The sequence below is a fragment of the Morone saxatilis genome, unplaced genomic scaffold, assembly GCF_004916995.1.
Source record: "Morone saxatilis isolate NCDOM2014 unplaced genomic scaffold, NCSU_SB_2.0 Contig20, whole genome shotgun sequence".
Classification (NCBI taxonomy): Eukaryota; Metazoa; Chordata; class Actinopteri; family Moronidae; genus Morone; species Morone saxatilis.
The window spans coordinates 21,357,269-21,384,048 of NW_023339763.1; the positions used below are offsets into that span (position 1 = coordinate 21,357,269).

The following is a 26,780-nucleotide window of genomic DNA, read 5'->3' on the forward strand; positions in this document are numbered from 1 at the left end:
GGGGTGGTGGTGGGGCTTACAGTGCAGTATGCAGCAATAGCTTACAAGGCAACAGCGGCATTGACAGAGCAGAGGGAGAGCTGGGAAATTTTGCAGTTTAAATAAACCGCCAGATTGGATGGGTGCCCGTGGGTTAGTGATATGGAATAAGGCATGTCATGTGTATAATCAGCGCAGCTCGAGTTGACTGCCTGAACTAGCTTGCAGGCTTTGCTCCATTAATTAGAAGCTAGCCCAGTAAGAGATTGTATAAGAATGATTATTCTGTCCATATGTTTGACACTCCTCGCTGTTAATCTGACAATCTACAGTACAGACAGTTATGGAATAAATCAGAATGGGATCCGTGACACTATATCTCATAGTGCCTGATGTGCATTTGGGGGTCCTTGACACCAAAAAGGTTGAGAATCACTGCATTAGAAGATATTGTCTGAGTATTTATTTGCAATATTTAAGTGCAAAGATCTGACTAGATTTAGACTGTCGCAAATAAACACATTTTTCTGGATGTTTTCATAATTAACACTCCCCATAGGAAGGCACACTATGATAACGGGAATTCTTAGTGTTGGAGCTACGAACCACTATCATGTTTTATGGGAATGCCACAACATACAAAACAACTGGAAATAGGTACATGAGGCACTGCAAACCATCTTCAAAGCACATATACCACTAGATTTCAAAACCATTCCACCCCAGTATTGACAGATATTTAATGGGTATACTGCGGACCACAAATAACCTAAGCTACCATAAATAACTGGATCTGATGGAGATTTACATGATGGAAAAGGTTACATTTTCTTTGAACTTAAAGATGGATATCTTCATACAACACTGGGGTGCAATTTATCAAACCTCTGAGACCCCATTTATTATCAAAAATATTTAATTGAAGGAACATCTATTATTAATTTAAAAAAATAGATTAATTTTCAATCCAAATGAGAGCTAAGTTGATCGACAATATTTATGGTACAAGATATTTCCTTTCTCCTGTTTTCTTTTGTTTATTACTTTTACTCAAGTTTTCAGTCTCTTGCTGCTTATATACTCCTGTGTTTTTTATTTTGGATGTAATATTGCTTTTTGTTGAAAAAATAAATCCTTTATTCAATAGTCAAATCTTAAATATGTATATGTATAAATATGACAACACGCCACATTTCAGGAAAAGGTTTTCCAATGTATCTACTTGAATAAGTACAAACATTAGGTGCTGAGAGCTGCTCTGCTTCCCTTTTAGAATAATATTTTGTTTTGGAAAATGCAGCATAAATTTGAGACCCCTCAAATATAAGTGTTAGCGAAAAGGCCTCCACTCTGCACTGTCTCACCTTGAAGTGAACGTGAATGTGATCCCGAAGGACGTCCACGCGGAAGAACTTGCGAGCGCAGATCTCGCAGGTGTACTTCTTATCACCGTGAGTCAACAGATGCTTGTTCATGTTGCTCCGGCAAGAGAACACCTGTGCACACAAACACACGTACGCACGTCACTGATGAAGTAACACCCACGCTGCACTTTTTGCCCTGCAGGATTTACGTGCAGTTATTTGACCTGCTGCCATTGACTAAGTGCCATTAATCCTTACTGCAGTGTAGAGGTCTCACCTTGCCACAAATGGGACAGGGTGATGGCTCCTTCCTGTACTTGGTCCCTTCTTCTCCATTAGCCTCCAGCTCCTCTCTCTTCATGTGCTTTGGTCCTGTACATATGCATTGTGGTTCAAGTTCAGCAAAGAGCTTAAGGTCAAAGAGAAAAAAATATGGTGACACGAAATAGCTCTGTTTTTAGGAATCCAACCCAAGCCCAGGAAATTCAGTGTGAGTAATCTAAAATGTGAATGATGTATCTAAACACAAAGTGAATATTCACCACATGATATTTTCTCCTTCCCCCCCTAATTGAAGCCTTGCTCTCGGCCCGTGTGGGACTCACCCACACCGTGCCTCCTGTGGTGCTCCTGCATCACGTCTTTGCGGTAGAACATCTTGTTGCAGATTTCACAGGAATAGAGCTTCTCGCCATGCTTCTTCTTGTGCTTGGAAAGGTTGCTGTTGGTGGAGAAGAACCGCGAGCAGATATCGCACTGGAACGTCTTGTCGTCTGGAGAGAGGACGATGGAATGAGTGAAACCCAACAGGAGTACAAAAAGGGAGAAAAGGGAAAAAGCCAGGAGAGGACTTTTCAAACCTGTCCGGCAGTTGTGGAACTTTAAGGCATTTTCCAGGCGAAAGGATTTCTCACACGTGTTGCATTTATATTTGTACTCCTGGTCAGGCTGTTGGGAGAACATAAAAAGAAGACACAGAAACACGTTAATTAGCAGGGTAAGTTAAAACCCCAGTGGTAACAGTTTGGAGTGCTCCTTACCAAGTTCTTGCTGTGCTTGTAAGAGATGTGCTGCTTTAGACTCTCCTTGCGGCTGAACAACTTGTCACATTCATCACATTTGAACAGCTTATCACCTAGGAGAATATACAGGAAGGGATTTGTTAATGCTAAGCATCCACCGATTCCCAATTTAACTAGCTTCTGAACTCACTAATCTCCACATACCATGAGATCGGACATGTCTGTTAAGGTTGCTGCTGTTCTGGAAGACCTTGTTGCACAGGGAGCAGCGGTACACCCTCTTGTGCTCTCTGGTTTTGTGTCTCTTCAGGACAACCCCGCTGTCTGGAGTGCTCAGCAGGCTGCTGCGCTCTGCTGCTGCCGCCACCGCTGTCACCGCTGAGGCCACCGGCTCTGAGCTCTTCACTGAGGTCTTCACATCTGCCAACATCAGGAATCCAATGTCAATGAGAAATCTAGGGTAGATGCAGCAACGGGTGCTAATAAGGGTCCAACTGATACTGGAAATGAAGTGTGTCATTCTGAGGACTTATTTAAGGAACTGTCCACTAATTAATCCATTTTGGTCAAGTTTTTTTTTTTTTTTTCTGAGGTTTACTGAAGGACTCGCTCTCCTGTCGGGGAACTGGCAGGACTCTAACTCTCCCCTCACATATTCTCAAAGGCTGAAAGACTCCTAGTGCACCGTGCTTCAGAATCTGGTTGAATGAACTTGTCTCAGTTATTTAAGTGAAGAAACTGCGATTTTAACACAAATGGGAAGAATCTTCGGGGCTTTTGTTGCAATACCTGGACTGTATATCTGAGCACAGCTTTATATATGAATTGTTTTTATTATTGTTGTTGTTGTTGTTGTTGTTTCCTCTTTTGCCTTTGTTTTGTTCCTGGACTACTGATAGATTGCAGTTGATGATTTGACACTTGGATCCACTGATAGGCAGACGACCACCCACCTAGAGCCGAAGGGTCTGTCCTAGGTTTTTCCTTCTTAAATGGCAGTTTTTCCTTGCCCCTGTCGCCAAGTGCTTGTTCATGGTGGTACTGTTGGGTCTCTGTACAATATGCTATAAGGAGTTTGGTCTAGACCTGCTCTATTTGAAAACTGAGATAACTTCTGTTATGAATTGGTGCTATACAAATAAAATTGAAATTGAATTGATATGCATGCTTAAAAACCACTTATGATGCCTGTTTCTTATCTGAAGTTTAATAAAGTAAAAAAAAAAAGAAAAGTAACATCCCTTGGGCCACGCCCCTAACATGGCAAAAATAACAAAGATTAGATACTGTCATTCTGCACTACAGGAAGAACTATATTAAGTTTCATGAAGCTGCTCCATCTCCTGCCACCTCAGATAGATAATTGCAACATCCTTTTCCTCATTTCCTAGAATGCCATCTGACAACCTCTGCAGAATGTGCCTGAACCTGTTGTTCAGAGTTACATGTCACATAAAGACGGACAGTGGTGGTGTAGTGGCAAGAACTGTATGTGTTATGTTTTCTGCATGGGGCTGCACTGTGGAATAACTAGTATCTCTCTGATTGTATGATTGTTGGATGTCAGTACAGGATAGTGAGCCTCCAAAGAAGCTTGTGCTCTTTCGGTGACGGCCACAAATCCTGATTTTGATTTTTTTTTGCTCTTCACCTTTGTGTTTGCTGGCGGCAGCTGTAGCTCCAGGCCTGCGTCCCTTAGCTCTCCTCCCTCGGCCCTGACCTCTCTTGGGGCCCGGTTGAGCTGCGGGGGGGTCGACCTCTTCCTCGTCGGGGCCGACCAGGCTCTCCTCCTGGGGAAGGAGCGGGTCGACCGAAAGCACCGTTACAGTCTTCCCCTCGTCGAGATGACTCAGCATGTTGCCTGTGCACAACAGAGGAAAGTATGGGAATCAGAGCATGCCACCATGACACAGCATTTCCTCAGCTAAAGAGATGTTTTGAAGGGGTAAACAACCTGACTCCCACTCCTGCTGGAACTCACTGTGGAGAAAAGCAGTAGGAAACTACCACCGAATACAAAATAAATAAATACAACAAACCCAGACATGACCCCAAAGCTAGCCTCCATCTTAATGGAAGAAGAGAACATATCTAAAATGTACTGACTGGAGGTGATGGCTGCTTACCTGCATTGTTTTCTTCAGCCACTGGGGGCATGTGGGCTCCACTTTTCTCTGAGGACTCCGTTTTAGCAGATGAAGACGTCACATCTGAGTAAAAGAGAGAAAAACTACAAGATACCACTCCCACTGTTGCCATGGCACCCTAAAACCACATCGGTGCTGTAATGTCATCTACCTGCTGAGGGTGGTGGCTGAAGTGGAGACTTGAGCATGGGCTTCTCCATCTTCTTGGCATAGAAAGCTCCGTACCAGACCCGCAGCTCTGTTCCCGGCAGCACATCCTGGGAAACAAAGGAAGAACACACCAGTCTCCTATTAGAAAGGAATGAGCTGCGGGACTAAACGGATCCCTCCGAGAGGCCCAGGTCTGGGTTGGACACACGTACCTGGGAGGTGTTAAAGTACAGGTCATCGTCCTGCTGGTAAGCCGTCAGATTCTGGTGTTTGTGGTCGGTGGCAGGTCGCACCAGCATCATCCAGTTGCAGTCTTCCTCACTGCTGGAGTCAAAACACACCACCACGCCATCCCTCTGGAAGATCTGCCCATCGGAGGACCGAGGAAAACTATCAAATCCATCCATTTACAGCAACACAACATATTTGTGTCTTCTCAACATGTACAAGCTGTACCTTCAGGGGGAACGCTCCTTCCTTCTGCAGGTGGGGGACTCTCTTAGCCTCAAAGGGCCCAAACCGGGTCCTCTTGACCAGCCGGCGCAGGACAAACACTCCCTCCTCCCCGTCCGCCACCGGTCTGATCTCCAGGCTGCTTGGTAAAGACGACCTGATCCAGGACAGGGACAACATAGTATGAGTGCTATGAAATGGCAATAACACACAAATTATAACACATTATTACCTCAGACCTCCCCCAGCGTTCTGGGAACAATATAACTCCTTTATATTTACCAGGAAATTCAAAAATAAATGTAGACTGAGATTATGTTTTTCCCTCCTAGTTAAATTTTAGAAACTTAGAAACACTTTGAGCTGTCACTCACCGGGCCCGGCTGAGGACGAAGGAGTCCTGCACGGTTACCAGCGGCCCCAGCTCAGGACACTCAGAGTCATGGTACTGGCCACAGTCCTCACACCCTGCAAACACACACACACACACATCACATCACACCTGTCACCACAGCACTGTCACACACTTCCAGGACAGTGAGAGCTGGATTCATACTCACAGATAAACTCATCTGGCGCCTGCTCAGCCATTATGCCAACCTAGAAATAAAGGAGATCATGTCATCAGAAGGAAGGAAGGACAGGAGGAAGCTGACCAAGTCAAAAATGCATTTAAATGAAGGAACTACTTTTAAGAGTGGTAGAATGTGAGCCTGCATTCACATTTAACCCGGGATAGCTCAGATGTGTTGAATGCATCAGACCTCCTGTCTAAACACTAACAGTGGTGTGTTATGACAACATGAACTGGTTTTTTGGTGGAAGCGACACAGCTCAAACATGCACATTAACGAATACAGTCTGGGCAGGAGGTGGGATCCGGGATTTGAGTCGTTCCCAAACTCTAGCCGGGTTTTAACTCCGATCTGAGCGGCTCCTCTTCAGTACAATGTAACAAAGAACAGTCGGCATGGCGGATGGACCGGAGACGCGAACCACCAAACCGGAGTCGATGCTCTTCAACGGCAGGCAGTGAGCGGCGGAGGCGGCTCAAAGAAACCCGGAGCGAACCGGACCCACCGGCTGCACACTCACTACAAAACTGCGTCGCCATTTTGTAGAAACTCCATGTACGTTTGTGGGGAAACACGTTACCTTTTCTGCAGAAGACCCTTCATTTATCGGATCCTGACTCCGGGTTCCAATCCGCTCCAGAAACAGCGCAGGACCGGAAACTAAGCGCGCCAAGTGCATTATGGGAGCTGTAGGCTCGACAGAATTGACGCAAAACAACTCAATCAAGCATTAATTAGAGGTTGAAAAGATATGGAAAAGTACTTAAATGTCTAAATTCTCTCCTATTAATTAACACAGAACCTTATTTGGATATTATTCATCTCAGTAGTGGTATAAATGAGTCCCCAGGTCACCCAGCATATGTTACACATTTTACTATATAGCACACAGTGAATTCTTTACAGTAAAATCAATTATACAACCATGTAGAAATACTAGTATTATCAGCTGAATATGCTTTAAATAACAAAGGTTAAACTGTTCATTTAGACAAATGGCCTCTTTTATGGTGTTGTATATTTTACTGGATTATTACCACTGACGCTCTGACCTGTGAGCAGCATTGACACTTGCTGGTCGGCAGCAAGCTGATTTGAACTAATGTATAGTATTATAGTATTGTGTAGTAAAACCTGCAAAAACCTTCTTACAAAGCCATTTCAGTCTATAATTGATTACCTAAAAGACATATTTTTCAGTGCAAAATATTTCCAGTTTTTCATCTTAGTAAACATGTTTAAAAATGTGTTAACAGTGTCTGTTTCATGAAATGAGAGAGTAACACAGGTTGCAGCACCAGAAGTATGAAAACAGGTGGATTCCAGCTGCACTGCCACATTGTTTCCCATTTTAGGAAAAAATAAACTTCTGTGGACTACAGACTAATGAGTTTTTTACTGATTAATGCATTGTGTGTGAGGCTGATAATGTTCAAAAAAGAATCTGCAAAATAACTGTAGCTGTCAAATACATGTAGTGCAGTAAAAAGTGAAATTTCCCTCTGAAATGTATTTGAGTAGAAGTCGAAAGCGGCATTCAATGCAAATACTCAGTTGTAATAGTACAGTACAACTATCTCAGAACGTTACTTTAGTTTGTTTCTACTACAGACTGTGTAGTGATACTGTTGACCCTTCTTCAACAAAAGCCACTGTAAAATAAAAGAAGTGGAACAGAATTGGTAGAACGTGTACAGGTTTCTAAGTTGCAGGAGCACTGGGGAGAATTCACTACAGCCAGGAGACTCAACGCGGCAACGCAAGCTCAGTTATTCAATCAATATTTATTGTCCAAAATGAAATAACTGGATATGTATATTAGTTACAATCCCTGCAGGGAAATGACTGACACTCTGTAACAACAGTTAAGTCAGATTCTGTGCACAGAGCAGATGCAAATAAAAAAAACATAAGGAAGCAGTTTATTAATCACATACAGCCCTACTGCTTACTCAATGCATAACAGTAGCCAATGCCTGCAGGCTGCCATAAGCAAGGGCTCTGAAGCTGAGCATGATTAAAACAACCCGTTTTCCCCTCCGTTCCTCAGAGTTTAAAGGTGATTATGTCTGAATGGTAACAGAATTTTCTTTTTCTCAGCCCAAATCTGAATCTTTTTTTTAAAAGCAGACTAATCAGCGATGGTGGAGGAGAGCAGGTGATGAGAATGGATCTCTATGTACTGTTAATACCAAGACACAAAGACAACCCACATTGAATCTGCAGCAGAGTGTTGCCATAAACAGCAAGTGAGTGTTTTTAATTCTGATGGTCTAATAATGTAAACACTCAGTTAACAGATATGTTATGTGCATAGGCTTCTTGATAATAGACATTACTGATGGTGCAGGAACATGGCGGTACGCTCGTCTCTCAAAGCCAGTCCAACTGTTGCTACAGTCCTTCAGTCCTCTGGTGGACGCAGCCTCAGGAACCAAACGTCAAGTCAAGGAAGTCCACCCGTGACATCATCCTCAGACATAACTGTAAGGCAATCTGTTAGTTCTGTCTCTGTGCTGCATCAATCCTCTGAGCAGGTTCACTAAACAGTAGTTTACATGATGTACAGAAATGTCTTCAACAAGCTGCTTACAAAAACAAAAATACAATCATTAGCTGGATTTAAAAAAAAAAAAAAAAGCAGCCAAACTATGTGGTTGCCCCCAAAGGTGTTCACACTTCTTCTTGTTCATGTGTTCAAAGCTACATCTTTTAAAAACAATAAAACATCAAATAAAAGACTGAGGATTTCATTCAGGTGAAATGCAGGGTTGAAATGAGTGTAAAACAAATCTGATTAGTGCGCAATGTGACAAGTATGGCCGAGCGTAACGTCACAGTCCCTGGATAAAGGTTCATTCGCTTCCCTTTTGACACATTAACAACCCTGCTGATAACAGTAGTGTAAAAGAGCAATCTTTTAGGAAGACAAAGAAGAAAGTTGCATATCATCTGAAAACACAGCAGAGAGGAGTAAACATAAAACGCTCACATATAGCTAAAGTTTCTGTTAGCCACAGTGTCACTGCTTCTTTGTTTTCTTTGTGGAAGGGTGTGAACTCATGTTAATGGCCTGATAACACGGCCTCCGCACATGCCAAACATAAATTACTACCTCTGGTATCTTTCCGGATACATTTGTTTTACAGCTTTTATATGCACTTTGCATATAGCTGTTGCTCTAATCTTGCTTCATTGCTTGAATTTCTCCTAAGGGGGGTTAATAAAGGAACATCTTATCTTCATTTTGAATAAAATTACTTTTTTTAAATGAACTGATATAAACACCACATTTCATAGTATTAGTGTCAAAAAGTAGTCGTGTTACCATTTCCCCCGTTGTGCATCGAAAAGTTCATCTCCCTTTGTGAATGTTTGAACATGAATCTCAAGAGTAGCTCCTGTCATTGCACTTTAAATAAAGGTACTAAAATTGTGCAAATCATACAAATACCACTCTTCTCTTAATCTTTGGTCCTGCTGGTCCACCGTAGGAGACTTACGGTTTACAGCAGGGAGAGTTTACTCCTTATCCTCAGTGTCACTGAGGTAAAGAGTGATGGCCCACACCAGTCCTTTCTGTCCATAACAAGGCCACAAAAGCGATTTCAAATGTTGCATAAAATCAAATAATATGAAACATGCTAAATAATATCCTCTGAAATGCCATTAATCCAAGACAGGAGACCTTCATCCACACATGCATACACTTGCTTTTAGTGGAATATCTGCTTCTCAAAGGAAGCACGATACGGCAATTAAAGAGGATATTTTTCCATCTGCACAGCTTTCCCATTCACAAGCAGGAGCCCCATTATGCAGGTCGGGCGGGGGGTGTTAGCCAGGAAGTTTGCCAGTGCAACTTTGAGGTGAAGGTGGTGATGGTAGTTGTTGTAGGAGGGACTGAGGTGACAGAGGAGAGAGGGGTCACGCATGTGGCTCCCCCATGGAGGTAGAGCCGTTGGCTTTGCTCTTATTCTTGCTCTTGCGGTTGAGCATACGGCTAAGCGTGGCTGTTCGGCTCGCCCGCTCCACTGCAGCTGGAGACTCCAGGTAAACCAGGTCATTGTGCGACTGGCTCATCCCCGGGTCCTTGCGCTGGTGACGCCGCCGGAAGAAGAGCTTGGCACTCTTCTGAAGGAAGCTGCCTGTAGTGGAGAAACAAAGGACAGGAATTATTCACTGTGATACCTTGAGGTAAGGACTATGTCAAGATGATGCCACTTAAGGCAAAATAAAACTGCAGGCGTGTACAACATTCCTTCGAAGTATCTGAAGTAGCAGCATTGTGAAGACAGCTGAAGCAGAAGTGGCACAGAATCTGTGTTAGCTGGAAATTGTTGTTTATGGATTGTTAAAATCTGGCATGAAAAGGGAAAAAAAAATCCCCCGCCCCCGACTACTACTAGTATTTCCTCTGTGAAAGAGCTCTGTCGAGTTTTACTGATAATCAGACTTGGAAAAACTGTGTTTAATCTCCAGCTAACACATACTGGACTACCAACAGAGAGCAGCCACATAGTCAAACCTTACTGCAAGCATCATTCCTTCCTTTCAGCACACAAGGAGTGGCTAATATCTGTGGATTAGATTACGTTGACATAACACATTAGAAAAACTATGAAAACTAATTCATGACAGATGCAGAAAGTAACAGCAGTTTCCTCCTTACAGAATGCAATCATACAGGCTGGACAATGTACAATACAGATACAGTTTGATCTCCTTAGTGATATTTTACTCTGCCGTATCAGGTTTCTATGGTTGACCTTTTGATGCCCATATTTAGAACGAAATTATAGACTGAAATAGTAAGAATGGTCTTTGCCACCTGTAGGTCCAGTGGAGGGGATCCTCCACCAGTGTACCAAAGGTCCTAACATACAATACATGCAAATATATCTATCTAAAATATTCACAGTACATTGTCTATATTGTGCAGCCCCACAACACTTGTATACGTTCTAAAATATAGCAACTATATGATGGACTAATACCCAAATGATTTGACATGAGCTGAAAATGAATTGACATTGCAGAAACACTATGTTATCTACTCTACTGAGAGCTACTGTAGAAGACTACACATACTAGAGTACCAAGGATACTACAAGCAACTTGTGAAATAACTTACTCATCTGGACATAATGTGTGCTTAGCACTGCTTTCCTCTAAGGTGGCAGTGATGGTAGTTCAAAAAGGAAAGGTTGAAACAGTAGGAAGGAAAGAGAGAGAAGAACACAAAAACAGACGGCATCACTGAGGAGCAACAGATGGCCATGAAAACAGCCAAATGGAAAAAATCAAGTTCTGCCTTTAAGGCAATATGTTTTTGGAGGACTGAAAGTATGATTTATGGAGTTATACGCCGATAAACCAGCTATGTCCCCATGTTCGCATTAACTTGGCTTCAGGTAGTCAGTGAGTCCACTCTGTGACCTCTCACCTCTGCTCTTCTTGCAGCTCGCCTCAGACACACACATGGATAGCGACGTATGGTCTAGTTCCTCTCCGGTCTGGCTCTCCCAGTCCTCTGGAGGCCGGCCTATTCCACTGGGGCCTTCCTGGGGCTCCGATTCCTCTGGAGGGCTACTGGTCCCTGATGCTATCGCCATGGTCACATCCTGAGTAGAGCTGCCCTCTGACATGGAGGCGTCCATCGCTGCGGCGTAGCCCGCCATCAGAGCTAGCTCATCATCCTGAGACAAGGGTGTCTGGGGAATTTCACATTCCAGTTTTTAAAATGTATTTCTCGTAAAACAATATTTCCTTTGTCATCAAGAATGAGCAAATATTTGCACTGGCAGCTCTGAGGACCTGTGTTCACCTGTCTTCATGTAATTAGAGAAGGGCGATGGCAAACTGTTTTTCAACTGGAAGGCCCAGTTTTAATGGTCAGTAGATGAAGTCTACCGACATGACATGCATCATTCCATTAAAGATCTATTTCTTTCTTCTGTCATGATCAACAGGTCAGGAAACACATTGAAAACTGATTTCCAGAGCAGCCACTCCTGCATTTCCCACTCATTTAAAAACCCTGTATATTAAATAAGTAAAACTGTTCTACTAGAGTGAAATAGTAAATGTTTCTTTGGTACTGGAGCTCATCCTTACTTTAGCGATGCCAGAGATGATGATGGTACTCTTCTTCACTGGGGACTTGAGCTTCTGCTTGGCAGACTGGTGGAGTTGTCTGATGGCGGCCTCGGCCACCGGGTCCGTGCCATTGAGCATCAGCAGCTCGGTGTCAGAAGAGGACAGGGCCTTGCTGACTGTGGCCCCTAGCATAGACGCCTGCTCTGAAACACGGCGCTCTGACAGCTTGGGCTTGTTGGCCACCGCTTTCTGGGCAGGATCTGAGGGAGTACAAAGTTATGTTAATGGTCCACCACTGGGCCCTTTTCACAACAGACATTTTGACTTGTCATAGTAGGAAAAGCACAGCTCTTACTAATACGATTAATGATGGCTCTGTTGTATTTAAGTGTCCCAAGAACCCATTACAATGTCAGTGAGCCAGCATGCAAAGCACCAGGAGCCCAAAACCTAAATGGAGCTAAATGGAATTTAAATTTAATCACTAATGTTATTATTTTCACCTGTGCATCATGTCACAATGTCTTTGTTAAAAAGGTCTATCAACATCTAGAATGTCCTCCTGCTATCGTTTAACATTAGCCTATTTATGTCACACTTAGACACAGAGCTCTTTTTATCACTTGTGCCGTAGACAGACAAAACCGGACCCAACTGGGATAGCATCACAGTGTGGTCCATGAAATGGGTAGCAGCTGTTTCAGTGATATTTCATGCTGACTGTTGAGCAGTTTGAAGCGCTTTATTCTGCTACCTAAACCTGAAAGCACTATGCCCATTCAAAATGAATGGGAGGAGTGGTGTTTTTGCTGCAGCGCCTGATTTGTTGTGCTTGTGTTGGCACTTGTATTGGCTTGTTTCCAGTACAAGTGACTGCCCCATTGATCTGCTGCGTGATAAGAACTATAGTTTTCAAAACTTCCAGTTCTAGCATATACTCTTCTTTTGGAACAGTAACTCAAAAAAACCCCAAAAACTTCATTATCTCTTTGCAGCAGCTGTTTGGATTTTCAACTGCCGAGGCTCTTCTTGCATTGGCAGCACTAAAATAAATGAGCCTAAATGTACTGTGCAGCCTCACAGTTTGCGGTGCTATACCTATGTTGAGTCCAACAGGGAGTGGTCGGCCCGGCTTGCTCTTCACCGCGGTGATGGTGGTGACCACCGTGCCACAGGGCATGACTGTACGGTCCATCTCCACCCTCTTACTGGAGGCTGGGGTTGGAGGGTGCCAGGACCTCACCTCACTGGGCTCCAGGTAGGTAAACTGAAGCACAGAATTCAAAATGATTTATATTCTAACTTTGTGTACACAAAACATTAGATACATGGAAAGAATTAAACTATATCTAATGTCCTAATGTTAACTGGGATGATGGTCTTACGTCAGTAGTAAGTGATCCAGTCACTCCGTCTTTGGTCATGAGTGCAAATGTTTGCTGTCCTTTGGGTTGCTTCTTTACGAGATCAAAAGGCACTGACACCTGACCAAGTAAGGAATCTGAAAGAGAGAAAACACAGTTTAGTCTGGTAGTACCTAAACATGTGACAGTTACAACTAGTGAAAAAAATGACACAAACTCAGTCAGTCATATCCTTACTCTCTTGTGGTTGTCCATCATTCATCAACTGAATATTGAGCTCTTTTGAAAGTCCATTCAATTCACTGGTGGAAGAGAAAAGAACATGTATTACGGATGTTGATATGTTCCATTGAAACAATGAGAACAAACATGTTTGCAAAAAGCAGTGCTCTGTGGTAAAACTCACAAAATAAATGGCTGGTCCCAGGCAGGATTGGTTGTGTTCTTCAAAACAGAGGTGTTAAACCTCTGTGGAGGATCATCTAACTGCAGTACACACAGAGGATTGGTGCTGCCTACAAACACAGCAAGAAAACGGTTAAAACACACTGTGATCCAAGATCTATCTGCAAATTCATTTGAAAATCTATAAAAAAAACAAACAAACATGTTGCTGCAAGATACAATCTTGCTTTGGTCACTTCCACTGCTTCACTTTAATGTACTAAGGGAGATCAACGTGCATTGTATATATCAGGGGTTCTAAAACATATTATTCAAAAAGGTGCATCTGATTTTTATTCAAGAAGGTCCCGAAGGATTGGAGAAAACATTTTAACATTTAATCATAGTACTAGAGAAAATGAGACACATTCTGTATGTGCGATTAAGGAGCTGATAACAAATTCTCAGGTACACTAATGTGTGAACTCGCAACAACAACGCACATTGTCGCTCCAGCAGTTAACGTTGCCATGACAACAATGTCAATAAGAAGCCATATTAATACCACATTCATCTGGGGACAGGATCGCTGTAAATTAGGGCTGGACCCAAATATTTGGATATAGATATTAGATATTTGCACACACCTCCACCTCTGTATCTTACTGCACACACACCAGCTCGGTCCTGCCTTTCTGTTTCTCGCTCGCAGTATCATGCAGGGACAGACATCGATGACTTTCTTTGCCAAAGTTGCCAGAAATGAGTGCGATGACCCACAATTCTGTTTTCATCAACAGCAAGTGAGCAGTGCATGGAGGAGGCTAACATCAGTCTCTCTGTTTCTCTCCACCAGTTAATCGATGGCAGATGAAAGGCATGCTCAATACCCATTGAACGTTACACTTCATAACGTATTACTTTCATAACACGAGGTATGGACTGGGTCCAGATTGACTTGCCATTCGGTCCGGACTATGCATAGCTTAGAGGAGACTCACAAAGTACTGGTTGTGAGCTCTTCCTCACCACATGTGATGAAGCCCATTTCATGGAGCACTTAAACTGAACTTTATTAGCCACAAGCCAGGCTCCGTTGCTGTGAAAGCTCTGTGTCTTAATGAATACAACATCAGCAGGAGTCTTAAAGACCACTGCGTCCACTGCAGTGGCTCTGGATCTGGCTTCTAGGCCACAGGAAGTCTCACAAGTGAAGCTAAGTATAACTGTTCTTCACTTAAAGGAAGGAAAATAGATAGGCATGTGCTAAATGCTGTGCCGTGTCTCTGCTGTACAATATTGAGTGTTTGTGCAGAACACTTAAGAGGATGTCTGGAGTCCTGAAAACTGCTGACTCACAATTAAGAGAATGACTAAACACAGGAACTACCAAAACAAAGTTGTTGTGACGATGTTATGGTCATCACTGGACAATAATTTGAACAGCCTCTCATCAACTCAAAACATCATGTCAAATCAAAACATCAAAACGTTGTCATTTAGTGTCATGGCAGATAACACCGTGATGCTTTGTTTTCACTCTCACCATACAGGGAATCTCCCTTTTGTGCAGGTTCATAGCCAGGGTCTTTGCCAAATGTGGTTAGATTTTCCATTTGGTGAGTAAACCTCAGAAAGCTACCTGCCCCACTGGTGGGTGAATGTTTGAGAGTGTCTGCCCAGTTTCATTTGTGGGCACCGCGCATCTGTCCTCTCCTGTCTGTGGCGGAGTTTGACACAAACACACTACCATACGCGTTTTTACATGGGTCTAAAAAGAGCAGTGAAACCGACCATCTCGGCGCCCCTAGTTTCACAGCATTGTTACCGTATGGGACATCAGCTAATCTGCTAAACCATAAGTTGTTGCTGGACTGTGCAAAGAAGAGGGTGGTTGCTGATGAGTGAATAAAATGAACAAACATCTCATAGGTTTACAAATCCTTCAAATTCATTTTGATCCAAGTAGATTTTAAGGACCAGTGCGTCGAATTTAGTGGCATCTAGCGGTGTAGTTGCAGGTTAAAACATCCTTTCATCATGCTCCCCTTTGCTTGTAGGACAAAATGCTGTTGCCTTTAAACTTGTGAAAAACTTAAAAGGCCCTATGTAGAGCCAGTGTTTGGTTCGTCCATGTAGAAACATGCCTGTGGAATCCGTTGAAGAGGACCTGCCTCCTCTGTAGATAAAAACAGCTCATTCTAACGTGACAAAAACAAGATTCTCATTTTCTGCCAATAGATCCTCCTAAATGTAACACACTGGACCTTTAATAATAATAATAATAATAAATACTACAGTAGAATATTGAGATCAATATATTAATTTTTATCTTATTTAAGTTTGTATTCAACACCTTATTATCTCAATGAAATGTACTTAGGCCATTATTATTTTGGCAGGTAAAGAATATTCTTGGCCAGTGATTCACAAACTTAATTTGGGACACGGTTGAGGCCAACACACTGGGTGTAGTGATACTGATGTGGGTGTATTATTCAAATGCTGCCAACATTGTTCAGCCTTAACCAGTAAGATTACCACCTTTAACAGCCAACTGGCAAACAGATCTCCTCCTTGTTATCTGGAGAGTCTCCGGACAGGACACAGTATGTTGGCAAAATGAACAGGCCAGGCAGAAATAGTGCTCAAAATAGTAATGTTAATACCATATGATAAACTCAATGCTGATTAGCTATAACAGAATGTATGCTCCTTACTGTATGTTAATGTTTTAAAATGAAGTAATTTAAAAGTTAAATAAAGTCCCAGAATACAACACTGAATTAATGAGAAATATGATCACATCCTAATATTATGTGATTGTTGGAACTGATCAAATAAATGAAGGTGGAAAATTTCCCACCAGCATTACACTTGCCTGTAACAAACAGAACGAGCAGGCCACTTTATTGTAAGTTGATTTACCAATTGCAGCCTCTGTTCTTTACATCCTGGGCTGATAATGGTCCGGCACATAAGCTACCATAACACCACAACTTGCTGTCATTCACACTTCATTAGAACTCGTGGAACTATCCATTTCTATGGATATATGTGTCCAACCTGCAGCATCTTCCTCCTGATTCAGTGTGACCCGGATGTTCTTCACCAGCAGCTTCCAGTCGTGGGCACGGGGGGGTTTTGGGGGGGAAACCACATTGTTGTGGGCTTCCTATTGGAGAAACCATAGTAAATAAAAGACTTAACAACACTGATCTACTTGTGGCAATATTCCCGTAAGAATGTAAGCAAAGCACCCTATTTCCATTACTTTGAGAAGTAAGCCAGAATCACAAAACCTTTTCAGTGTGTAAAATTGTATGATTATACCTACAGTAGGCTTACTGTAAATGGTGTCAGAGTAAAAAACATTTACAGGGGAATACAACTACTGCTAGCTTCTCCACCTCAGAGGTATTTTAATGGATGTATTAATGGTCTGCGTGAGAAAGACAATATGACAATACTTTACACAAGGCCTGAGGGCTCTATGCAAAACAACCCTGCTGACAGAATGTAGTCCATGATTTGAATCAGATTTTCATTATCTTATTATCATTTCACCGTGGAGAATTTGCATTTTGGTTGGTCTTTCATGGTTACACAACCACCAACAAAAAAAACACTTTGCAGACGCACAAAAGAAATCAGAGCAGTTTAGAGTACCTGATAACTGATTTACAGCAGATAATCCTAATAATTAGAGACCTGGCTCGACCTGGGGGTCACAGATCCGGTCTTAACTGTTGGCCCTTATACTGATCTGCTTGATCCTTTAAAACCTTTAAAACACAGGGGATTTAGGTGTAGGGAGGAAAACCTCAGCTGGTGCTGTAACAACAAGCTAGTAAGTAAATGGATAACAAATGAATTCAGCTAACATTACCTGATTACTGCCTAGAATCTCTTTTTCGTCACAGAAATACCAAACCTTTGTAACCTTAGGAAATTTCAAAAGACCACTTTGCTCTGTAACCTGTAACCTTAGACCCGGTTATATTTTATGCTGTGATTATATTCAAAGAATTTCAACCACAGTTCACTAAAATGTGAACACATGATCAAATCAGAAACATATGAAATGATGTCATGTGATGGCTGGGTAGGGTGCATCAGTATAAACCTTTTTGTAAAGGCATATTAGCATAATAAAGTCTCTGTATTAGTGCAGGCTTTATTTAGGCATACGTTTACCATGATTACATGGTCAATTCACAAATCTTTTACATTTTGTGGAGACACATTAGCTTAGCAAGTTTAACATAGTAACAATTAGCCCATAGCCACTTGGGGGCAGCGGAAACAAGTTGTGAACACAACCCTGACATATCATCATCCTTTGAGTAAATATAGCAAACTTGTTTCATTCATCGTCATTCATTTGGAGTCGTGTCTGTGTCCACCTGATAAAAGTAAATCCAGTACTAACTCTTTTAATTGTTTTTGTCTCTACCAACTCCGGAGTTAAATATTTTTAGCTGTTAAATACTCGTTCACCAGTCTGTCTGCTGTTCGGTGCTGAGCAGGAAGTGTACATTGGCTTTTTAGAGCATTTTCACAACAATCTATCAGGGTTCTTCACTCTTTTAAGAAATCATTTTTCAAGTTTTTCAGCCATATAATTTACCGGTAGGCCTAGCATTGACTTTAACTCCAGTTTTATGCTCCTTTTTGTGCCTTGGGTTCATTACGGCGGCAAAAAGTATGCTGCAAGTCCGTTCCACTCCGCGTCTGGTGTGAACAGCTAGATTGACTGACATGGCCGAACTGAAAAAGGAGTGTTTAAAATGTTTTTCCGTTCCGCTTCACATCTGGTTCACCCATTTTGAAGTGTCGTACCGCGCAGCTGCCAACAGTTGATCATTCTTTGTAAGTTCATCAATACAAGCAACATTGTCGCATTGCCATTTGATAAATAGTTTATTGTATATTTACAATTATAGCCAGCATACTGCAGACAATAACCTGGCATGACCTGTAGATGATGTCATGCATTATGACTCCTCCACTGACCTTGACCTCTGAGGCCTGAGCAGGCCTGCAGCTCAGCAGCACCGAGGGACGCGTTGCACATAATAGCTGCCTCAGCTGCTCCGTTATGGCTGCTACACTGGGAGAGCTGGGATTGTCCTGACAGACAGAGATTATCATATTAGACAAATAACACACACCCTACTTTAAATGTTAAATGCTAAAGTTCAAATTTACACAACTTAAACGTGAAAATGATCACAGAACCACATTCCGTTTATTATAGCACAAAATCAACAGTCAATTTATTTTGTTTTGGTACATTGAAACATTTCTCCCTCTGTTGGTGTGTTAGCCTTTGTTTTGTCAGCGCTTATACAGACAGCAGGTACATCTCATTATCTGCGCTCTTAAAATTACCTGGGTGGAAGTAGGTGTCACCTGCAGCTCCCCTGTCTCCAGCTGAGACACTCCCCAGCTCAACTTGACCTTATCATTAGCTTCTTGCATCTGTAGATCAAGCTGAGGAACACAGAGAAAGGAAAAGCTTGATGCTTTATGACGCCGTGGTGATCGGAAATCCTAGAGTGCTAATAAGCTTCATTATTAGTAAATCTATAGTAATATTTATGATGTGAGAAAAATGAATAAGGAATGATTTTTGAGAGTAGATGGCCATGTGAGTGTGGAATTGGTGTTCTTAGGTGGTTGTGATCTTGGTTACCATTAGTTACATAAGAGTTTTCTTCATTTTCTTTGTTTTATGAAACTTAATTCTTTCTCTTTAATCACGTTATGTATACAGAGTCAGTCTATTAAAACCTTGACTGATGCAATAATGTGATACACTCTACAACAAACTTATGCAATGCCCCTCTAGTCAGTCTGACAAACAGGAAATAGGTTAATGGGAGAAGGTCAGAGAGGCGTACATTCACACCTAGGTCAACTGAGAGAAAATGTGAGAGAAAAGAAAAAGACAGGCACAGACTGGGCCATCCTGTCCCAGCATGCCTGGATTCCAGTGTAAGACTGAACAGCCGCCTCTGTGATGCCAAACAAAGGCCTTATCAGATAGCAATGAGGACGCTCAGTTGGATCCAGAAGAACAATACCACAGCCTGCATTGATATGACTTGGATCACTTCATACCAACAGCATTAACTGGGAGGATATGTTAACATAATAATGAAACTCCATCCACATGAACTGAAGAACAGGCATTGTTTGCCAAGTAGTAGTGTATTACATAAAAAGCTATTAACAAATTTCATGGTTCACATCACCTGACAAAAGTGCCTGTTGTAAAGACATACTTCAGTTATGTAAATGTAGGGCTTGCATTTCAAAGATGAATACTGAATTGGGATGTCACATGCGTGTCCCCCATCACATGCAACAGACCATGTGGTGCAGTAGTGTGTTAACAGACAAAGTCCACTCAGCAGCACACCGCAGTGTACCGGGTGTATTATTGTGTCCATATACTGTAAATGCCCAGGGCTGCTGTTCCACATATCCCAGCACTCATAACATGACCAGCCAGGACCTTTCTAGCATGGGTCTGAGTCAAAAGCTAACAAATGTTCCAGTGGCTGGATGGAGACGTTTGAAAGGGCTTTCTGACTATTCCAGGCTAAGCTGAAACAATTAGGCTAAAAAGGAGACAAGAGGCCTCCTTTATGTTACTGCAACAACAACTGATCCACAACCAAAACAAAACCGCCCTGACTCTAATCCTGACTTTTGAGTCTCTCACTCAGGTTGTATTTATGGCTCAACGAGCTCAGGCGGGTGACGACGAGCACCTTATTCCTTTAAAAATAGCCTTAATACAATTAGGTTAGCTTGTATAGCCACTCGTATCCATACATTGGTGAAGATTTAACACAGGGTGAAAGCCTACCACAGATTAATGCACACTGCCCATTACATATCCCAACACATCACCTTTGACTCTACTTTATCTGAATACAGCACCCAAGAAGGACGAGTCATGGTCTTTCCTAACAGGTAAGACTGTAAGTGAGCAAGGGGAATATTTCACTGAAAGATGAAGTCAGTCAGATTTGGGCGTGATGAATAAAATACATCATTGTAATTTCCAGGTAAGAACAAGAAGTCATTAAGAGTCATAACTGCAGAGTTACATCAATTCTGTTTGGGCCCCTGACAAATAGACAAAGTGAGCCAGTTTCACTGGAAACGAGCCTGACAGTGATTTTAATGAGGTCTTCGGGACATTTGCCAAGAACAGAAAGATATCCCAACCATTAATCTAAGACTCCTGCCAGAAGTGAGCCAATGCTGGGCAGCACATCGTGTCCAATAAAAGCTCCCATTAAACTAAACCACAATGACTTCCAAAGGATGTAACTCTGTTGTCAGACGCCTCAGTGTTAAAGGAACATTCACAAAAGAACAAATGAGTATTGTTTACTTCCAAGAAACTCACAACTGTAGTAGATACCCGGGGCCAACTATAGAGCATTTACCTGCAGCTCCAGTGGAGTTATACAGACTTTGTATTTACAAGGAAGTGCTGTAGCCATGGCTGTCGATACTGCACTGACAGAGAACTGAAGCTTCTCCCCAACCACACTGCAGGAAGCGGCCTGTTGGGAAGAGAAAGTGAGTCATTAGTGTAATATAAATCCACAGAGAATGTAAACCTGCGACAGCATTTGCATGCAACTCGCGTGTAGATATATCATGTCATTTGAAAATAAGCTCAAATCGGGAAGGAAACTATAGTGTATACTAAACTATAAGGTGCTGTATGTCTATCCATGTGTGACAAGAACTGAAAGGATTAATAGATAATACATTTACATTAAATTAGGGTGTTAGAGTATTAGCGTAGCGTCTTGCATACAAAACATGTGGCACAAAAAGAATGAAATAAAACCAGTGATATGTGTTTACAACACACTTTCTGAAAACTGAAAAAGCTAAATATTTGCATTTGGAGAAGTTAACACTGAACGGTGAAAAAGGAAGAACATCTGCACAAACATCCAAAGACATTATCAGCAGATTCAATCATCTGTGAGTATAATAAATAACCTTGACTGCAATGGAATGCATCTGTAACTAAACTGTACTGCAGTAAATTACCACACAACGGGTGGAAGTGTACTCTTTCCTAAAACATATGTATTCATTCTACTTTCAGTGTTGGGTGAGTGTGTTTGTGTCTAGCTGGATATCAGATCACTGTGAGGGGAAACCTTAACATAAACATAGGTGCTGGTGCATTCCTGTCTGCCTGCTCCTCCTCAGTGCTGAGCTTGACGGCTATGTAAGCTTCTTAGCACACACACACACACACAGCATGTGGGTAAAAATAAGCCTCTGTTCATTAAACGCCCTGCATTCAACAACAGAGCACCTGGTATTTTGGACCATATCATGATGATCACAAAGAAAGGGCTGAGTTTGCAGTGTGAGTGCTGCAAAGCCAACCAGGCCAGCAACACAGCAAGCAATTTGGCCCTATCTGACCTCTAAAATAAAAGGCCCTCTGGTCGCAGTTTGTTTTACACACAGTGTGCAGCAGGTTGGCACGTTATCCGTATAAATGATAAAAGAAGCACCATGCAAGTGCTTCATAGCCATCATGTTTTTGAAGCTGAAGAATCCATTCTTAGCAGATTAAGCAGATTAATTTGCCAAATCTAAATTAACGAGGGGAAATGTCTGTACCAAAGTTGGCGAGTTGATGAGTCAGAGCTTGTCTAGTACTGCAGGATTAAATGCAGCACTGGTTGTAGAGTAGCTCCCTCTGCACCGATATAAGGACGGGGAGATTGATTTGAGGGACAGCCTTTGTCAATAAAGTACATAAACAAGGAAATTAGAAATCTATAAATGTCTGCTGCTATAATCTTGATGGATGCTGAAGCTGCTATGGAAAACAAAATCTATTATTTTTCAGTGGTTGGGAGGAGGACACAAAACCAGCACTCAACAATAGTACACTTGATCTAACTATCTTCCAGGAAATTATATTCCTCGCTCAGTGGCAAGACACAAAACAGCTACAGACCTTCAGCTTAAAGGCAGTTTGGCCAAAATCACGTATTACTAAAAGGACTTTATGGTCAGTCTACCTTGTTTCTGGCAGACTTCTGAAAGCTGGACACTTGGCTGACCATGAGCTCTGTTGCCTCAAGATCATCCTCTCCAAATGTCAACAGAACAGGACCCTGAAGGAGGAGGAGAAGAAGAAGACAGAAACAAAACCTGTTTCACAACTCACAGAGCAGGAAGCTGAAGTTGACGCCAATGAATGAGCAATGATCTGGGATGCAATGGATTGCACTGGCAACACTATTGTATATGTTCTGACTTGATCATTCTGAAATACTACGCAGATGGTTTAGAAGTGGTGCCAGAAGGTGTTACACTGTTTGCTTTAGAAAGCAGCAGGAGTGGAGTGGGACTGTTGATGTCAACTGTCAAAATGTGTCTACTGTCACAGGATGAGTCTATAACAGGTCTATATGAGAGCACAGAGGTGACTCCAACCTATGACACGATGCACTTTGTTTATTGAAATCACCTGCCTTTCACAGAGTAGAGTGGTGGCTTGATGGTCATGAGACTTACCCCACGCTTCCTTGATTCGTCATTCAAAGCCCTGCACCAAGCTCCTCTCCACTGACTTTTCCAGCTATTCAGTGACAGCGCCCATCCCAGCAGAGAGGCGGCTTCCTCCTTCGCCGCATTGTCCTCTGCTGCTCTCTGCTTATTTCCTACACACTTATGTTGGAAATACTGCACGAAGTACAGTATTAAAGTGACCAGGGACGCGATGAAAAGTGTGACCATGCATAGCCACTGCGGATCCTCCGAACCAAAATATGAACCGGAACTTTCCAAGTCGGACATTCTTTGCAAATGAAAACGATGATCACAGCTTAACACACCTCCTCTGGGAAATTTCCTGGCAACCTCATAGCATGTATTTGGCGAAGGAGCGGCCAAATCAATGAAAGCAATCTCCTGCAACTGCTACCAGCACCGACCTCAACCCCCGAAACGAGCTGTGCTTATTGGTACCCATGTTGCAGTGCTCCGTAGCAGCTTTTAGAAGCCATACAGAGGTCTCAGATTACACCAACCGGTTACAGACCTACAGCATTGTCAAAGGACTAAAGGTAGCTTCTGGCTTTAAATAAACATGCAGAAAGCGCACTCTCCTGCTCTCAATGAATACGGTTGTTAGCTCAGTTAGCTAATCTTCGCCACGACTCGTTTAACTAGCTATTCTTCATTAGCTACAAACCGCCAAAGTTCCCCACATGGGAATTATTTCCAGAGTCTACGGTTCCGCTCCGCCAGACGATATCCAGATGCTGAAAAAGAGTCCCGGGAACACATCCTGAGCGCGATGGTACGGTCCCTGCCGCTGGACTCAGTTTGCAGTCTGACTGTAGAAAGTTGCCGTCTGGAAACGGATATGTGGCACAAACTGTAACTCCCACAATGCACCGCGGCAAAGGCGAGAGTTTGTTGTTGTCCGGTGCTCGTGCGGAATTACGCGTTTTTTCCTGACTGACACTTGACTGTGATGTTTACAGAGTTGTGCTTCTATCAACAGTACGAATGTGTGCTACACTAGATAACATCAGTCGAATTAACAGGACGTAGTTAATAAAAAACGACTCCAAAAGAGGTTTTTGAACTTCGCGACTTGCCGTAGGTTGTCCTCTTATCACCATTACCACATCTTCCTGTCCCATCTGTAGCAAACACTTAGCTAACGTTAGCTTTCGTCACGATGCCGCTGTGTTTACTCCTCACACATTACACCTGGAGGTAGGAATCCTCTGTGGAAGTAACTAGTATTGTTATATAGTGTAATACACTGTGATATAGGCCCCGCCCATCTACAGAGGTAAACAAAATATCTTCGTCACCTAAACGTGACCGAGCTGCCATACAGTAGCGTTAGCCATCGTCATCCTCCTCGAGTCGTCGCCTGTAGATGGAAATAACTCTACTTCGCAATGAATTGTCGCTCGGAGGTTCTTGAAGTAACAGTGGAGGCGAGGCAGGTGGAGGAAGCGATGTTAGCTTTGCTGCACACCATTTTACTGCATCGCAGCACCGGGAAATTTCACTACAAAAAGGAGGGCACCTACTCCATTGGTACCGTGGGGACACTAGACTTCGACTGCGACTTCATCGATTTCACCTTTGTCAGGGTGTCCTCGGAGGAGCTGGACAGAGTGATCAGGAAAGCTGTGTCTGAATTCAAGGTAAGTGGTGTTTTCAACTCGTGATTGTTGACTGTAATGCATAGGCAGGCCTATAATCTGACGATGTGATCATGTGCTTTGGTTACAGGACGCTTTAGGCAACTCTGGCAGCGATGGCATGGGGCAAATCTCCCTGGAGTTTTACCAGAAGAAGAAGTCTCGCTGGCCTTTCTCTGACGAGTGCATTCCCTGGGAGGTGTGGAGCATCAAGGTGAATGTGGTCAACCTCGCCAATGAGCAGGAGAGACAGATCTGTAGGGAGAAAGTGGGAGAGAAGCTGGGCGAGAAGGTGATCAACGTCGTTGAGGTCATAAACCGCCATGAATACCTGCCAAAGATGCCCACCCAGTCTGAAGTGGACAATGTTTTTGACACCAGTCTCAAAGATGTCCAGCCCTACCTTTACAAAATCGCATTCCAGATCACTGACTCTCTGGGCACCTCTGTGAGCACAACAATGAGAAGGCTGATTAAAGACACCCTGGCACTGTGAGGATGCTCCAAGACAGAGAGATCTGGATGGTTTTATCCATAACTGTATCTATAGTCATGCCTTGTAACTCTTTTTATGTTCAGAAACAGGATTTGTCAGCTCTGCTCCTGCTACAATGAAGCATTGTCACCTAATTGGTTGCTTTTTTGATGTCTCTGCTGTGGTTCTGGTATTGCTTGTACATTAACATTCTTGATTATGTGATGTTTATTTTAGAGATGTTTAGATTTTTGCAAGCGTTTTCTTTCCAAATTGTCTTCACCTTCCACCAGCTAGAAATACAACTTTAACACAGTAGCAAACATTATATATCAATTAGATTTTTTTTGAAAAGTTGTATAAATTATTGTAAATCTTTGACAATAAATATTGTTCATTGTAACTGATGGTAATTATAGTCAACAATCAAAGCGCTTTCAAACTGAAGATTTGTTCTGTAAGCCTGTCCTAACATTTGAGTCTGGATCATATAAAAAGATAAAAGCTATGGCTGAGTTTGGGAACAGATTTCCTCGTCTATGTGAACACTTCCTCTCTGCACACAGTTTCACGGGGAGTGTGACCTTACACATGGGTAGGACAGGATTTCCAGTCTTCCATTTTTTCCAAATTATGGCAAACACCTCCTAAGTTCACTCCCGAGTTTCCAGTGAGAAATGGCCTCTGTGGCCCACAGCTTGAAAAACATCCCCCTGGCTCAGGGTTGTCTGCCAACAGGATGACGCGTGTGTCCGTTTTCACATGCTTTAGTTCCTCAGGTAGATTCACCAACAAGCTTCTATTTGCCTCACCACTCACACTGATGAAACTGACAACTGGTTGTTAATTATCTGTGGTTTACCAGTGTGTAAAGGAAAGATTACGCAATGCTTTCATGTGTAACAAACTCATGTATATTTAATTAAAAACTTAAGGTCTTATTATAGTAGGTGAGTGATTATAGATTTGGGAATATGTTTGGAATTTAGTTTTGCCTTAAATTAGGAGCCTGTGAGATGGGTATAATTTCCTATCATGTAAATAATGCACATGGGCCCTCTTACAGGGGCGGAGACAAACATAAACACTCAAGGCTTAGCCCAAAAGTAGAGGGGTCCAGGGGTATGCTCACCCAGGGAGATTTTAACCCCATTTACGGCAGCTGTTACCACTATTCTTTAAGCAGCAAACAGCAGTGCTAATCTTGAAACCAGTTTTTGTTAAACTATGCTGGAGTTGAGTACACAGAATAAGTTAGACACCTACCAATGCACCTATGTATCAGCCATAACATTATGAGCACTGAGAGGTGAAGTGTATAACACTGATCATCTGGTTGTCATGGCACCTGTTAGTGGGTGGCATATGTTAGCAAGTGAACATTTTGTCCTCAAGTTGATGTGTTAGATGCAGGAAAAATGGGCAGCGTGAGGATCTGAGTGACTTTGACAAGGGCCAAATTGTGATGGTTAGACCACTGGGCAGAGCATCTCCAGAACTGCAGCTTTTGTGGGGTGTTCCAGGTCTGCAG

At 42.6% G+C, this 26,780-nt stretch overlaps 3 protein-coding genes across 5 annotated transcripts in view; 1 reads left to right on the forward strand and 2 right to left on the reverse strand.

Moving 5' to 3' along the window:
* Positions 1–6,338, reverse strand: part of prdm15 (PR domain containing 15) — a 14,218-nt gene extending 7,880 nt beyond the window's left edge. Inside the window, exons 1-14 of one of the 2 annotated variants that reach the window (XM_035667083.1) lie at positions 6,271–6,338; positions 5,676–5,715; positions 5,490–5,583; positions 5,119–5,272; positions 4,875–5,027; positions 4,664–4,769; positions 4,492–4,575; positions 4,017–4,226; positions 2,570–2,785; positions 2,384–2,478; positions 2,204–2,291; positions 1,949–2,116; positions 1,621–1,715; positions 1,344–1,475 (exon numbers count right to left, since the gene is read on the reverse strand). In XM_035667083.1, coding sequence (XP_035522976.1) covers positions 1,344–1,475; positions 1,621–1,715; positions 1,949–2,116; positions 2,204–2,291; positions 2,384–2,478; positions 2,570–2,785; positions 4,017–4,226; positions 4,492–4,575; positions 4,664–4,769; positions 4,875–5,027; positions 5,119–5,272; positions 5,490–5,583; positions 5,676–5,706 — 1,626 coding nt within the window. In that variant the 5' untranslated portion in view covers positions 5,707–5,715; positions 6,271–6,338. Of the gene's footprint in view, positions 1–1,343; positions 1,476–1,620; positions 1,716–1,948; positions 2,292–2,383; positions 2,479–2,569; positions 2,786–4,016; positions 4,227–4,491; positions 4,576–4,663; positions 4,770–4,874; positions 5,028–5,118; positions 5,273–5,489; positions 5,584–5,675; positions 5,716–6,270 lie in introns of both variants that reach the window. The other variant, XM_035667082.1, reaches the window with a different exon arrangement.
* Positions 6,339–9,517: 3,179 nt separating this feature from the next.
* On the reverse strand, positions 9,518–24,002 carry LOC118331439 (C2 domain-containing protein 2). 2 transcript variants are annotated; one of them, XM_035666379.1, is made up of 14 exons: positions 23,123–24,002; positions 22,624–22,719; positions 21,007–21,126; positions 18,932–19,033; positions 18,554–18,670; positions 16,604–16,712; positions 13,560–13,668; positions 13,391–13,455; positions 13,175–13,290; positions 12,888–13,056; positions 11,808–12,049; positions 11,137–11,404; positions 10,825–10,861; positions 9,518–9,838 (listed from the first exon to the last, which is right to left on the reverse strand). In XM_035666379.1, the coding sequence occupies exons 1-14, from the start codon at positions 23,402–23,404 to the stop codon at positions 9,754–9,756; spliced, it is 1,917 nt and encodes a 638-aa protein (XP_035522272.1). In that variant the 5' UTR covers positions 23,405–24,002; the 3' UTR covers positions 9,518–9,753. The 2 variants fall into 2 exon arrangements, with proteins under 2 accessions (XP_035522272.1, XP_035522271.1); XM_035666378.1 differs by lacking the exon at positions 10,825–10,861 and having other exon boundaries at positions 23,123–23,989.
* A 241-nt stretch (positions 24,003–24,243) lies between these two features.
* Positions 24,244–25,770, forward strand: atg101 (autophagy related 101). The gene is made up of 2 exons (XM_035666381.1): positions 24,244–24,777; positions 24,866–25,770. The coding sequence occupies exons 1-2, from the start codon at positions 24,526–24,528 to the stop codon at positions 25,268–25,270; spliced, it is 657 nt and encodes a 218-aa protein (XP_035522274.1). The 5' UTR covers positions 24,244–24,525; the 3' UTR covers positions 25,271–25,770.
* Positions 25,771–26,780: the final 1,010 nt, after the last annotated feature.

What these genes read in the sequence shown, in the direction of transcription:
- LOC118331439 (XM_035666378.1), bottom strand. Translation starts at nt 23,404, where the DNA reads ATGTCCGACTTGGAAAGTTCCGGTTCATATTTTGGTTCGGAGGATCCG. An exon ending in TGATGGACAACCACAAGAGA is followed by an intron (nt 13,291 to 13,390) that starts GTAAGGATATGA and finishes TCTCTCTTTCAG; the next exon opens with ATTCCTTACTTGGTCAGGTG. An exon ending in TCATCTCTGGCATCGCTAAA is followed by an intron (nt 11,405 to 11,807) that starts GTAAGGATGAGC and finishes GAAATTCCCCAG; the next exon opens with ACACCCTTGTCTCAGGATGA.
- atg101 (XM_035666381.1), top strand. Translation starts at nt 24,526, where the DNA reads ATGAATTGTCGCTCGGAGGTTCTTGAAGTAACAGTGGAGGCGAGGCAG. An exon ending in AAGCTGTGTCTGAATTCAAG is followed by an intron (nt 24,778 to 24,865) that starts GTAAGTGGTGTT and finishes CTTTGGTTACAG; the next exon opens with GACGCTTTAGGCAACTCTGG.